Raw genomic sequence first — 15,329 nt, forward strand, 5'->3', positions numbered from 1 at the left:
TATCAGTTCTTGTGTGTTTCACTCCTGACGCCGTCACATCTGCTTCTCGGTCCCCTTTTTCTACCTTTCATCTTGTCTTTCACTCTTTTCTCTACCTTTCCCCTCCTCTATACCACTCGAATCCAAAGGTACCACAGTGTTGACATAAGATGGCGGCTCCTTCAGTGAATAAAATGCTCTGTGTGTGTCTATTCTATATCCTGTGAAAGAGAGGAAGTGTGCGTTTGTGTAACATATGCTGGGCCCAGTGAAAGACACTAATGTGCGTGGGGGAAGGGGTTATAAATAAATATCATAAATGGCTACTGTGTGTTCCCATATTTCCCAGGAGGAATGTGGAGAATAGAGCCAGTGTGAGCGCTGAGGTTTTACAGGGCTGATATAGAAACCTCTGGAGGGCCACAGATCAGGTGAGATTTTGGCTTTTATGGAGACTTGCAACCTTGGTTGACTCTGTAAGGCTACACAAGCCTCATTTGTCATTGTGCACTGAAATGCATAATGCAAAGTATGTATCTTTTAGCGTTTCCATAATGCAGTTGCTCGGGTGAAGTATGATCCCGAAGTATGTGATTGGCTGTTTTTAGTCGTAAATGTCGTGTGACTAATAACTCTGGAGCCATTGATTGCTAGAATTCATCAGTGGTCAACCCTCCTGGATGTGATCCGTTGGCATAAAACACACAAATGTCCTGCCCTTAGTGACCACAATGTTACCTTCCTCCAAAGCCCGTAATCATACTTTCACTCTATAATCAGCTTCATGTATTATCATAATCACTGTAGATTCAAGCACCCATTTATATTCAGCACACACACACACACACACACACACACACACACACACACACACACACACACACATACACTTGCATGTTTTGAGGACAGTTTTCCTTTGATCAAGCGGAAAAGATGAAAGGTTTTTTCGTGTTTTGCCAGAGTTGTGCGGGGTAATATGCGAGATGTGATTTAAAACCTGCTGCCATGGGCAACACAGCAGTTACTGGAATATATCTGACTGCTTTTATGAAACATGAAACAGGTCAACAATCTTTGTGTTTGTGTGAGAAGGGCATTTTTAGCAGTTTTGGGGTCAAAAGATTGGGGTCCGTAAGATTGTTTTATGTTTTTGAAGTCATTAAAACAGCATTTATTTGATTAAAAATACAGTAAAAACAGTATTCTAATATATTTTTAAATATATAAATTGTAATTTATTCCTGAGGTGGCAAAGCTGAATTTTCAGCATCATTACTCCAGTCTCAGTGTCACATGATCCCTCAGTAATCATTCTAATATGCTGATTTGGTGCATATGAAACATTTCTAATTATTATCAATGTTGAAAACAGTTGTGCAGCTTAATATTTTAGTGATAAAGCAAAAACCATAAAACAAAGCACTTTGTTTTTAATAAAAAATATACTTACATACACAACCGTGTGTTGAGAGGGGGTTAATGTTGCCTCTTGATTTATTTGGTTGTTTTTAGAGATGTGTAGTCGCTATGCATTTAGTCTCTCTGACACACACACGCTGCTATTTCAGATTTTCAAAAAAGATCATTCTGTATGATTTATAAGCTTGTTTCTTCATGGGGATTAAACAGATTTCCCCACAAGGCCAAAATGTACTGGTATTACTATACTTGTGGGGACATTTGCTCCCCATAACGTAGGGAATAGCAGGACCACACATACACACACACATGCACACACATCTGACAGCACGTGATATATGTATGTACAACTAACAGTCTCTGGTTCCACTTGTTTTGGGTGTTGCAACAAAGCGACAGGTTAAAACAGGAGAATGAGGGGGAGAATAGAGAGGGTGCGCGCACACACACACACACACACACACACACACACACACACACACACACACACACACACACACACAGTCATGGCTGAAAGCACAGGTACCTGATCTATTGTGACACAGTGTAATCAATACATGCAGCTGATTTATAGCAGGTAATTAGTCTGGACCTTTATCTACTCACACACACACACCAAACCTGAGCTGTGCCAGTCTGCTCTTTTGCTGTTTCCCGCTGCTTTCAGTCGTTTGGCGTGACACACTCAGTCAACAACCCCTACGGTCATCTGACCTTCAGACTGAACACAACACACATTCACGCACACAGTCTCATGCACACTTCTCGTATGCGATCTCCTTTCCGCTCCCTCAACATACTACAATCCCTTGCGTTAAAGGAGTATCTTTCTGGAGATGAAGTCCGCATCCTCTGTACGTCTAAGACGCAGATGCCGGATGTAAAAACTTTTTGGAGGCAAATTCTCCTCTAAATGAGACTTGCAGGAAAGAAAAAAAGAAAAAAGAAGCAATCGGCGATTAGGATTACGACAGAAAGAGAGGTGGGCGGAGAAGAGTTTGCAGCTTGTTACCTCTTTTATTCTGTCCTGTTGAGGCGTGTGTGTGTGCGATGGTGTGCCCCTGAGGAAAGTTTAAGAACCAAAAATAAAGCCTTGTCTACACACACACACACACACAAACCCTCCTGCATCAGTGCTCTAATTAGTAACGGAAGCTGGATGTTCGGAACATCCAGACCTCATCCAGAGTCAGAGCCAAAGTCTTTTAGAACACACACATGCACATATTAAATAAATATGCACATATCTTTATCTCTGTGCTAAAAATTAAATAAATCAAATCCTTTCCAACACATACACATGTCTACACTCTCAAAGAACCACACACACTCTGAAAAACGCACAGGTTGTAATCAGGAACTGGACCATCTTAATTGTCATTCCATAGACGAACTGGCCTAGTTTCAAACTCTACACACTGTACAGAACACACACTCAAAACACATTGCAGCAGCTTGCAAAATAATGAACGCATGCTCTTGATCTAAAGTAGCATCTGCAACTTCTTTTTTCTAAATCATTTCTTCTCTTAAGTAATTTTCTTACAAGTGGGGTCAACAAAACTTGTATGATCTTTTGAACATTAGAAACTGGTGAAATTAAAGGGTTACTTCAGCGATTTAACATTAAGCTTTGTATCAGTAGAAACCTGGTAATATATTCAAATGATCGTACTTTTTGCCCCCTCATGTCCCCCTGAGACGAGAGAATTACACATTTTATATCTGGAAATAAATCCTCTGATGACGCAAATATCGTCATTTTGCGTCATCTGAGGATTTTTTGGCCAGAGGCTAGAGACTACAGCCAGTAGAAGGAGCTGTTCCGCATGTTTTCAACCCGCCCATAGGGGTGGGATCTCACTCACAGAATGTAAATGCGCACGGCCGCTTGGCTCGGGCATTAATAACGGAACGGTGCAGAGCAAAGTGAGTGTTTCAACTTTTCAATGAATTCCTATGAAAGTTAAGCATGATCTGATAACGCGTCAGACTGGACACGCGTCGAGAATGACTGCCGCGCTAACCTTAGCTCTGCTCAGCTCTTCGCTCTCTTGATGAATTAAATCTGACTCCTGCTGTGTCTGTGCCATGACTTTCTTTCGGCTCACTCACACTTTATTGAAAATACACATTCAGTTTTTAATTGTAGTGTCCATATTCTCCAACTGAACAAAATTATTTTATTACTATGAAAATCAAAACAACGGTGGGCGCGGTGTCATGGTGGGCAAGTGATAATCAGTAGCCGTGGCTTTGGGAGTGGCATCGTTGGGCAGCGAAGCAAGTGCATTCTGGGAGTTGTTGTCTTTCATCCACATGAGACAAAAATACACTTTCTGTCTTTTCTCAGTCTAGAAGGCACCAAATTCAAAAATAACTTCACATTTCTACTACATAAATGACCCAGTTTAAATACACATTCATCTTCCCAGCGTTGAAGTACCCCTTTAAGGTTTGTTCTTGACCCTAACCCTAAATGTTCAATTCATAGAAAGCGGATTTATGTATTTATTCAATAACTTGAAGAATCTCGGGGCTAACAATATATTTGATGCAAATGAATGCAAATATAATTTGCAAATAGTCCCAAAATGATTATTGCCCAACTAGAATTCGACCTAGATTTTCGTTCACTGTTCTGTTTCTTTATGCTGGATAAAAATAAAAATAAATTTGTTCAAGACATGGTTATGGCCTTGTAGTGACCCTATGTTGTTAATTAATGTTACTCAGTACTTAATTGTATAATAAGCCTACACCGTAACAAGGATAGAATAAAAAATAGTGTAATCCAATATTTATTTGTTGTGTAATTCAGACCAAAAGAGGAAACCAGACTATGCAGTCTTATTTAACAATATAGCAGTTTAACAATATCCATCACCAATATACATTTCGAAGGCCAATTTAATACAATAGTAGATTTTGGAAACTCAAAAGAAGGTGAATTACCACTGCAGATAACCTCAAAATAGCCAAACATTGTCTGATTCTTCGTCCTGGACAAGATATATGGGTCTATCACTACTAAATTGTTATGTCAAATGTGTGCTGTAAAGCCAAATAAGTTGTCTTCACTCTCTGAACAATGTTAAATAATGTCATTGTTATGATGACAGAATAAGAAATGAGCTGAGTGAGATGTTACTCTTTCAACTCTGTGACCTCAAATTGCCCTAAAGGAAAACACAAGCGATCAAGCAAATACACACACAAACACGTCACCTCTCCGTGGCCTCTGCCCTTCCCCCTTTACCCCCTCTGTCTTTTAGTATGAATAGAAATATAGCATTTTCAGAGAGAGAGAGAGAGAGAGAGAGAGAGAGAGAGAGAGAGAGAGAGAGAGAGAGAGAGAGAGAGAGAGAGAGAGAGAGAGAGAGAGAGAGAGAGAGAGAGAGAGGGCAGGAAAAATACTAATCCTCTGCCTTGCTTCCTTCCAGCCAATGATACCCAGAAGCAACTGGCAACAGCTGCTCAGAAAGATCCTCAATCACACACACATACACACAGTCTGGGTGTATTAACATGAATATGCAATACCATTTATAACTCAAAATTATAAACAAAAACAGATTCCCCTAAACATGTGACAGACTGTTTAGTCTATCACACAGTATAAACTGCTTATAACTGAAACCAAAAAATTCTTAGGGCCCGCTGTCCCCGAGATACATTTTAACAGTTTATAATGCTCTCACACTGCTAAACAAAGCCAGCACTTGATCACTTTCAGTTACAAACTGATCAGTGTGTGGTATAAGCTTTGTTACACTGTCATAAATGCATTATTAATGCTTTATAAACTATTCATAAGCATCCCAGGAGAGAAAGCAGCCGTCACACAGGATTATGTGTTCCTGAGGACTCTAATATACAGTAAAAGATGCTAACCTAAAACTTAAATCAAACCATAATCCAGAGGTGATTGATAGATGGGCCGCTGTTTTTGTGACGCATGGTTTGTTGTGGATGTGTGTGTGTGAGAGAGGGTATGTGTTGGACCAGGAATATTGCCAAGGCAGAGGTTCATTCCATGGGTGGTAAAGGAGAAGTGTACATGTCTCTGTGTGTGTGTTTGTTGGACTTCTTACAGCACATAACTTCTGCCATCTGTTCATGACTGCCAAAAGTGGTATAGGAGAGCTGAGGGAAATCAGCAACACACACACACACACACACACACACACACACACACACGCACACACACGCACACACACACACACACACACACACACGTTGACTTGGCTAAGTGACCACATACCATAGACCTCTATTGTTTTTATATAAACCTAATTATAATTAATATAGGCTAACTCTAACCCTTACAGTAAAGCCTTTTAGAACATTTAGTACACTACTGTCCAAAAGTTTGGCGTTTGTACGATTTGTGAATGTTTTAGTAAAAAGTCTCTTATGCTCTTATCCATGTTTATTTGATCAAAAACAGCCATATTGTGAAATATTATCACAATTTAAAATAACTGTTTTCTATTTTAATATATTTTAAAATTTAATTTATTCCTGTGATGGCAAAGTTGAATTTTCAGCAGCCACTTCAGTCTTCAGTGTCACATGATCCTGCAGAAATCATTCTCATATGCTGATTTGTTGCTCAAGAAACATTTTTCATTAATATCAATGTTGTGCAACTTATGCTACTCTCTGATGCGCACACACGCACACACACACTGAGCCGTTTGTTTTACCACTTATGACTTTTAAGTAAGTATCTAAGTAATGTCCTTCAGGGGAACTGATAATTACATTGAAGACACCCATCCTACAGGATGACAGGCCAGCAAGTGTGTACGTGCTTCACACGCCTCTGTCTCTGTCTGTGTGTTGGGGTGTGTGCATTACTGCGCAGGTACTGGTATAAGGAATTCTCTCTGTGTGTGTGACAGGTGGTTATAGACGGCATTCTGAGGACGTGTTTCTCTTCTCATTAGGAGTTTCAAAGATCATTAATGAGGTGAACAAACCCCAACTAATAACACACAACAGAAAACATCCACACGCATATGCAAAGGGTCTAAAAATGTCCATAAATGTCCACTTTCTTACTCCTGATAAAAATGCACTGCCTCTAGTGGCTTATAGCTTTAATCTGTCTGTCTGAAATGATCAATTTAAACTTCTGCCACTGGATACACAGACCTAAAAAGACAGAATGGGATAAATAGTGGAATAGAAAGAAAGAGAGAGAAAAACAGGGGATTTGGTGGTTAGGATTAAGAGTGAAAAGGAGCTGGGTGGTGAAGTGTTTGCAGGTTCTTGTCTCATAACAATCCCTCTTTGTTTATTCTGTGGTTTCACTGAAGACTTTCTGCATTCTCTCCTTTGGACCATGTGTGAACATTAACTGTAATTCTCTCGCCGTCTCCTTATATTTACCTGCTATCAGTATGAGAAATCAGATCCACCAGCAATCAGACGATCTCTCCCAAAAGCCGACAAATGGGCCAAGAAAGCATCAAGCTCCTTTCTGTTTTCTAAGTGACTGTAACATATTTAGTAGAGCTTGAGCCATTTAGAATCCAAACACAACAGCCACTCGGGTGAACTCAGCCAAGAAACCTGCCTTTAACAAACAACTGATAATGATCAACACCTCTCTCAGCACCCTGGGCTCTCATACCTGAACACATATGCAGAAAATTCAGACACTATCTGCCTGGAGTGATGAGCTTTTATTCAGTCCGCACACACTTAGCTGTCATGTAATCCACTCTGCAGGGCCTCATCCGTCAACTGTGGGATAATAAATCAATGGCAAGGACAAAGTGTGTTTACATAATATCAACTACACAAGTGTTCATTGCAACAATACCCACTTTGTGCCACTGTACAAACTCAGCCCTATACACACTGCCCAATTGAAGAGGCTGTAACCTGAGCTCCTTAAAAACACAGAATCACTGACAACCCTTTCATTATCGGCATGTGATAAATAGTAACAAATAGCATTCTGGTTCTGAAGCCGTTTTTAAGGTATTTTAAGTATTTATAGAAGGTTTTCGGGGTTTCAAAAGGAGGAGGTGCAAATATTCAGATGAACTAAAATTAATCATTCAGACCAGTGTCTGATTCATAAAAGAGGAACGACACATTCATTTATCAATCAAACATCACGGTGGCTTGCAAGCAGGTTTTATTATTAAAGGCCTACTGTATATTTTGAAATATTTTAGAGCACTATAGAAATGTCCATGACCTTTCCAGTCGTTTCCAGCCAACTTTGAATGTTTTTAAAAATGATTCTGATTTAGATGATTCACTAATGAATCATTCAGACCAATTTGGGGTTTGACAGATTCACTGAACAGAATCTGTTTACAGGAATAATACACTGACAAATCAATAGTTATTAGAGAAATCTAAACCAAGAATTTCTTAGTGAAACCCCCAAAAGTTTGGGGTAAGTCAAATTTGTTTTGAAAGAAATTAATACTTTTAATCAACAAGACCACATTAAATTGATCAAAAGTGACAGTAAAGATATAACAGTTATAAAATATTTATTTTTCTTTCTTTTTTTAAATATAAAAGCTGTTCTTTTAAACTTTCTATTCATCAAAGAATCTGGGGGGAAATGATCACAGTTTCTACAAAAATATTAAGCAGCACAACTGTTTTAAACATTGGTAATAACAAAACAAAAAAAAATCTTAAGCACCAAACAGCATATTAGAATAATTTTTGAAGGATCATGTGACACTAAAGACTGCAGTAATGATGCTAAAAAAATCAGCTTTGCATCCCAGGAGCAAATTACAATTTAAAATCAATTTGAAAAAAATTGGTTATTCTAAATTGCATAAATATTTAACAATATTTCTGTTTTTGCTGTATTTTTTTGACCAAATAAATGCAGCCTTGGTGAGCATAAGAGATTTTAAAAAAATCTTACAAACCCAAAACTTTTAAACAACAGTGTAACTTTTCCAGGAATTAAAAAACACTATGTACATTTTTCCAGGTTTTTGTGATTGTGTGAACCCTGCAGACAGTAAGACAGAGAAGGTGAAGTGTAATGTCTGACCTGTGGGCTCTGGGGACAGCAGGTGGGCGCTGTACGTCAAGGGGAAGATGAGGGACACGAGGTACAGGAGGAGACAGAGCAGGACCATCCCGGGCGGAGCGACGCGGGGACGAGTGTCCACACCACGGAGACCAGATTCAGACATCCTCCACCTTTCCACACATGCTGTCAATGTGGCGCAGCCACAAACACACTCCTGTCAGAAACGCTGCCTGTCCCCAACCTGAAATGCATATTCAACAATCATAAGAGGCCTAATAGAGAAAGAACACAGAACGAAAACTTTATTATATTTTTAGGAGGTGACGAATAAAAACTGTCTGTTTCTTGTTATTTTGACAAGGGACACATTTTTTAAATCACTTCATTGAAATGCCATGCTGACGTGCAAATGTCTACAGCAGGCTCTCTGCATATACTGTACATTGAAAAATAAAGTGCGACGACCACACACCACTGCCACGAGAGCATGAAATGGAGTGATTTCATATTATGTGTCCTGTGCTAGTTTAGACGAGACTGGGATTTGTTGTAAACTCTCTTTTGCGTTCTTACTCTCCCTTTTTTTCTCCTTCTCTCTGGTCGGGCTACTCTGAAACACGTCTTTCACTAAGCTAACACAAACACACTTATCTCTCTAAAGAAAACATATGCTCCCCTCACACTCTGTGACTTGTGTGTGTGTGTGTGTGTGTGTGTGTGTGTGTGTGTCTGTGTCTTGCCACATAGAGAGTTTACATTAGTCAAAATAAAAGGAATGTAAAGTGCTTTAAATACACACATTTATATATATATACCATAGGCTGTACGGTCTGGTTCCCCGCTGAGAGATTTTCGCTCAAAGACGTTGAGAATATGAGAAAACTCTGTGTTGCTTTAAACTTGAACTCCTGTTATTCCAGAACAGCCTTGGTTTAGACACACAAAATGTTTGTGTTAACTTTAAACGGTGGCATTCTTCTCAAACGGACGCACAAAATCTCCTGAGGCTAGTGTGGCGCTGTTTTTCTTTCCCTTGATGAGCAAATGCTCAATTCTTGGTCGACACATACTGAAGAGAGAGAGAGAGAGAGAGAGAGAGAGAGAGAGAGAGAGAGAGAGAGAGAGACAAGCCGGGTCGGTGTGTTGAGTAACTCAGTGTTTTCTCTGGCCGGCGGAGCAGGAGTGTGCACTCCGCTGTGGGCTGATAGTGTATCAGCGCTGGCTGTTGTAGGAGAGAAGGGTTTATTTGTGGAGCGTATTTCTGGAGTGTGTATCGTAGGTGTGTTTTCAGAGCATGTTTCTGGAGCCATACTATCTTACAGTAACACAGCTTTAAATGGGGGAGAGGCCTTAATAAACTTTGATATTCTTAGAAATGCTGTTATATTATTATGCACCATGCATCTTTTTGGAATACTTGATTCTGATTGGTCAATCAAAGCAATCTGCGGTCATATATTTTTGTATAAGGACCGCTATACTGTATAAGTGGCCATTTTGACCACAGGCAACTCATTTTTGAGTTCTTCTAGACAAACTGTTTCTTTTTTCAACATAATGCTATAATTTTAACTTAGATTTAATATTTCATGTCTATTTATTTATTTATTTGGCAAGAAGCTATGTAACAACAAGGGTAATGTACAGTCAGCCAGTCATTATCACAAAATAAACCTCTTTGGGGTGATATAAGACTATCCTGATCACCCTGTCAAAGTTTATTTTGCGATAATGATTGTACATTATATGTTACTTAAACCAGCATGGTGTAGTTTGAGCATTGAACTGTGCTTGCTTGTATCTTTGCTATGCGTTTAAGTCATTTTAACACAATATACATTAGCATTCAAAAGTTTGGGGTCAGTAAGTCTTTTTAATTTTAAAAACAAAAAAAGTTTTTTTATGCTCACCAGGCTGCATTTAGTAGATTAAAAATAAAAGTACAAACGGTAATATTGTAAAATATTATTACAATTTAAAATAACAGTTTTCTATTGTAATATATTTTAAAATGTAATGTATTTCTGTGGTGGAAAGCTGAATTTTCAGCATCATTACTCCAGAAATCATTCTAATATGCTGATTTTCTGAAATAAATTTCTCCTTATTATCAAGTTAAAAACAATATTTGCTTGAAACAGAATGTTTTTGTAACAAAAAGTATTAATTTATTTTAAAATATATATTAATTTGCAGATTAAACTATATAAACAGCTGGGATTGTGTGACATGACTGATATGCAGGAGTGTGCTGCCGTGTGGTGTGTAAAACTCTCTCAGAAGAGTCAGTGTTTATCTATGGGATTACTGAAGAATTTGATTTGGACTCCATTGAAATATTATGATTATCAGTTGAGTCAATAAATCAACATTAGCTACTATGTTTTTACTGTCTGTCTGTATCTCCTTTTCTGTCTTTCTTGGTCTCTTACTTTTAGACTCTTCACTCAACTGTGAATGCATATTAAAGTATAAAAAATACAACGCTCTTTCCATGACAATTGAACAACTACAGACCTGACCAAGGCCATGCGAGGATATATGCTGTCATATCCTGGGCATTTATGTGTGTAATGTCTGATAGTTTTGGGTGAAAGAGGGTTTTAACGGAATCCTATCACACGCTAGTCACACCTTGCAACAAATCTGGGACTCAAAAAATGCCAGTAATCTCCAGTAATTGTGCATCCATGTCAACGGCCAGCCCATCTTAAATCTGCCAATGAAAATAGGGATTAGGAGGGAGACAGAGTAAAAGAGAGATAAAGTAAGAGAGAGAGAGAGAGAGCAAATGAAAAGCTGAAGTCTGAGGTTTCTCTATTAGAGTTTGGCTGTAATCCTCTTCCGAGGACTTCACTTGCCCTCCTGCGGCTCTCTGAGAGCTCTGTCAGTGTGCGTGTGGGATTGTGCATTGCTTCAGTGTAGACAACTGCATAAAGGTGAGAATTAAACTCACCAACCCATTCTTTTAAACATCCCCATAGGAACACATCAAATACACACATCACAGAGAAGCAATTCACAGATGTTTGTCCCTCTAAAATTATGGGTTTCCTTAAACTTTTGGTCAGTGACTTTTCTGTGCTTTCTAGCATTAAACTCATTTTATATGCTTACATGCAGCGTCTGGCATGACACTGTCCACAAAACCATTCACAGAAAAAGAAAAACATAAGGGTAATTAAAAACAGGAGGATGAAAGAGCGAGAGAGCGCAGTAACATTGTCCATTGTTTATTGTTTGCTCGTTTTCATTCATGCTGTTTTTAGCCCTTGGACTGCATTGTGCATTGTATGCAAAATGATCTTGTGCACATTTCTTGCTTTATATATTATTTAAAAAAAATAAAATAAAGAACTTTAGAGAAAGAGAGAAAGTTTGATGACAAGACTTCAACTCTCAAACTTTTTGACAGTCCACAGAGTGGCGTATTGATTTTGAGCCGGCACCGATCCGCTGAAGGTCACAATTAGTAGAGGACTCCAAATTGAAAAGAGCCTCTTTTTTTCCCTGCTGACACGACCTCTCACATTTGAGTTGTGTGAATGTCTTTGAGAGACCTTTACTAGTTCCACCAGAGCTGGTTTGAAAAGATCAGGGGACACATGACGGGAAAAGTAATGATTATCTCCCCCCAAAAAATGGTGTAGAAATTTCTAAAAGTGGGAGATGATGATTGCTGCACACACTGCAGACGAAGCTTTTAAGTTTTCAAGACCTTTCTACTCAGAGATGCAATTGATTTTCTTTATCAGTAAATCAAGTTACAGTAGTACAATGGCTGTGTAACACCACTTAAAAATGCAAGGCTTTCAATTTTAGTAGTTTAAAATGTTTTCATCAGGATATCTGACCAGCTAAAACAGACAGCAAGAAACTGTGTCATCTTCCATAAAGTCCAAAGAGCCCTATAGCAAAGATCTGCTAAAATAATGAAATAACCAAGATTAGGGGAAAACCTAACCGTTTACATCCTAGTTCAGTTCTCACCATGGACTCCAGTCGGGTTTGAATGACTCTGGTACATGAGGTGGCTAATTGCCCCCAGTAGCCCGCGTTAACACCTCCAGAGACTCTAATTCACTCCGATAGCTACAATTGGTTTCAGATGGCCCGTGGGTACGGCGGATGAAAAACTGGTGAGGTTCGCTTCAGTGTGAGCTACAAATGAAGCCCTGCTGAGGTGGCCGCAGAAGAAATTGATGTAATTTTGGTTTTAAAATGCGTCATACGCTAAGTTATAAAGGGCTTAGTCTCTCATCAGAAAGACACGTCAACTGAGGGATTGTTAACCAGTGGAGTTTACAGCAGGTAAACATACTGTGAATAGCTCTATATAAGCTGTCTAAACGGGAATAGCTATAAACAGTTTGTTCAAGCGCTCCAGCGCTCACCAGGAAGATCAGCTAAGCGCCCTTGACTGTGTTTTCCGTCACCTCACATCCCACGGTGGGTTTCGGCACCATTAAAACACCTACACCTAGACTACATGACAAAGACCGGCTGCTGACCAATTATAGGCTAGTTTCTGATTCGCATTTCAGGAAACGAGTAGTCAATTTCACAGCTCAAATCGACTGTCCACACAACAGGCTAAAGTATACACTGCAAACACTTTTAATTGAGCCTTATTGAAATGTACTGTATTTCAGCACAGGTGCGGCTTCTCCTCACGACTGGTAGAGCAGCTTTCGAGCACGCGGTAGGCTACTCTCTCTTTCTCTCTCACACACGTACACACACACACACACACACCGCGCAACACCTGTCCGACTGTAAGCGATACGGGCACACACCACATGTCACCGCAGCTCACTTCTACACTAAAACTTTGTTTCCATTCGGAAGGCTTTGATTGAATCAATGGTCTAATTGAAAAACACGTTTTGTGACTGGAACAAGGAAACGACTAGAAATATGAGGAATAAAGACTATTTCCTATCACTGCAAAAGCGTCTTTATATAGCTAAATTAAGGCTGGTCTGAGCAGCTCTGTCTGCTTCAGATTCTGTCAAAACGCAATGCCACATAAAAACTAGTAAAATGTGCAGATTTGACCCACCTCATCTCCTATAGTAGCCAATATCAGAGACGGCTCTTATGCTGTTTTGTGTCCATGTAAATGATGCAGCATGAGTGCACGAGTAACTTAGCCTATTTATTTTATAATTGTATATTTTCATAATTTAATGTCATAATCCATGTTTCTATATTCATAATTCAATACCACAAATTCCATAATATTTCTGAAATTGTAAAAGACAAAATAATAATAACAATAAATAATAATAAACTTCTCACCAAATTCGTTTGTGACCGTAATCCTTTTCGAGATCACAATAAAATATGTTGATAGGCTTTTTGAGAAAGATTGGTCTACGAGGTCCCTCCAGATGTTTCGTGAATCACCGGGGGCAAATCATCCAAATACACTGAAGTTTTCAAATCCAGGCGTAAATTAAATCTGAAAAGACGTGAAGTTAGTCAGTGGAGCGTTTGAGAAGAAGCTGTATTCACCACACAGCCTTGAGCTGTCCGACTCTGTCCAGTCCTTAAACCCTTCAAAAGTGTATCAAAACCACACTAGGCTGTATCATCTAAAAGAGCGCCAGTGTAGCAGGCTATTTGGTCGTAAGAGAGTATCGGGGTCCTACGGAAGAAGCTCCGCTCTTCTCCGCTGCGCTGTCCGGGCACAACTGCTCCGCTGCGCCGCTGGGTCAGTTGTGAAGTGCGGGGCGTTTGGCGCTGTGTGAAAGCTTGGCTCACAGACTCCCACTAACAGTTTGAGCACCGGGCTCTGGAGAGAGGGAAAAAAATTAACCAGGATCGGATTTCAAACCGCGTCCCTGCTGTGAGTGCGGTGCTCGCCGCCTGCCGCCCCCCTCGCGAGTTCAGGGGCAGAGAGAGCGAGATAGAGAAAGAGAGAGAGCCGCAGGCGCCTCCCACACCAAACCCGAATATTCAATCAACTTACTCACTGTCAAATTAGCTGCGCTCAGCGAACCCAAACCGCGCTATGGACCATGGACAGAGTCAGCAGAAAAACAATTAAAAATAGCAAAGCTTTTGCTGTTCATACTGTTTTCAGCGTGCGAATTATAGCGGGGTTTGAGGGGTATGACAACGTTTCAATAAGCACTAAAGTTAGAAGAACAAGTCAGTCAGACAGGGAAGACTCTGCAGTTGTTTGGAGGTAACCATAGCAACTGCAGCTCAAACTCTTATCAGGCAAAATAAAATACATAGACAAAAGTAGAGCTAAAATTATTATTTATCAAGTTATTATATATTTACACAAACTATTATTGCAGTTAGCTGCATTAGTGACAAAAAACTAGGCTATTTGTATTGCGAAAGACAAAGTCAGCTGATCACACCCTGAAAATTACAGACTGATCCTTGAAAATCACTCTGACAGTCATTAGCCTATAATGTGCACACTGATCATGTTTTAAGTCACCATGAAATGAAAATTGATTAAAAAAAAGGTGTTTTGAATATTGCAGTATTGATTATTACATTTTGGATCCGTCCACATCATTATTTTTAAAATAACTATATATTATATCTCAAAATAACTTCCCCTCCCTCTTGTTGACATCCTTTCACTTCTCTGACGACGTGTTTACTGGCGTGAGGGTGGAGTCGGGACAACCTGCCACTCACATGAGATCACAGCAATAGCAAACCACAACTATTCAATGATCCAATTAGTTCCAAATGTACATAATCAAGTCCCATGACTCCCATCGTTTTCTTGTTCGAGAAGCCGGTTCACTCGGATATACTCACAGCATGAAAGAAAAGATAATTGCAACTTCTGTGTCATTTCTAAAAGCAAACACAGATCATTACCTCCCAGCTCATATTATGCAATAAAGAAAGCAAGTCAATATTCAAGGTC

The 15,329-nt window shown here is 39.4% G+C and overlaps 1 protein-coding gene across 4 annotated transcripts in view; it reads right to left on the reverse strand.

Annotated features, from left to right (window-relative positions):
- Window positions 1-14,330, reverse strand: part of fgfr3 (fibroblast growth factor receptor 3) — a 46,940-nt gene extending 32,610 nt beyond the window's left edge. For 3 of the 4 annotated variants that reach the window (XM_079843710.1, XM_079843708.1, XM_079843709.1), the window contains exons 1-2: window positions 13,727-14,282; window positions 8,444-8,666 (exon numbers count right to left, since the gene is read on the reverse strand). In XM_079843710.1, the coding sequence (XP_079699836.1) occupies window positions 8,444-8,588 (145 nt within the window). In that variant the 5' untranslated portion in view covers window positions 8,589-8,666; window positions 13,727-14,282. Of the gene's footprint in view, window positions 1-8,443; window positions 8,667-13,726 lie in introns of all 4 variants that reach the window. The other variant, XM_079843711.1, reaches the window with a different exon arrangement.
- Between the last annotated feature and the right edge of the window lie 999 nt (window positions 14,331-15,329).

This window comes from Gobio gobio, assembly GCF_949357685.1.
Source record: "Gobio gobio genome assembly, chromosome: 18".
Classification (NCBI taxonomy): domain Eukaryota; kingdom Metazoa; phylum Chordata; class Actinopteri; order Cypriniformes; family Gobionidae; genus Gobio; species Gobio gobio.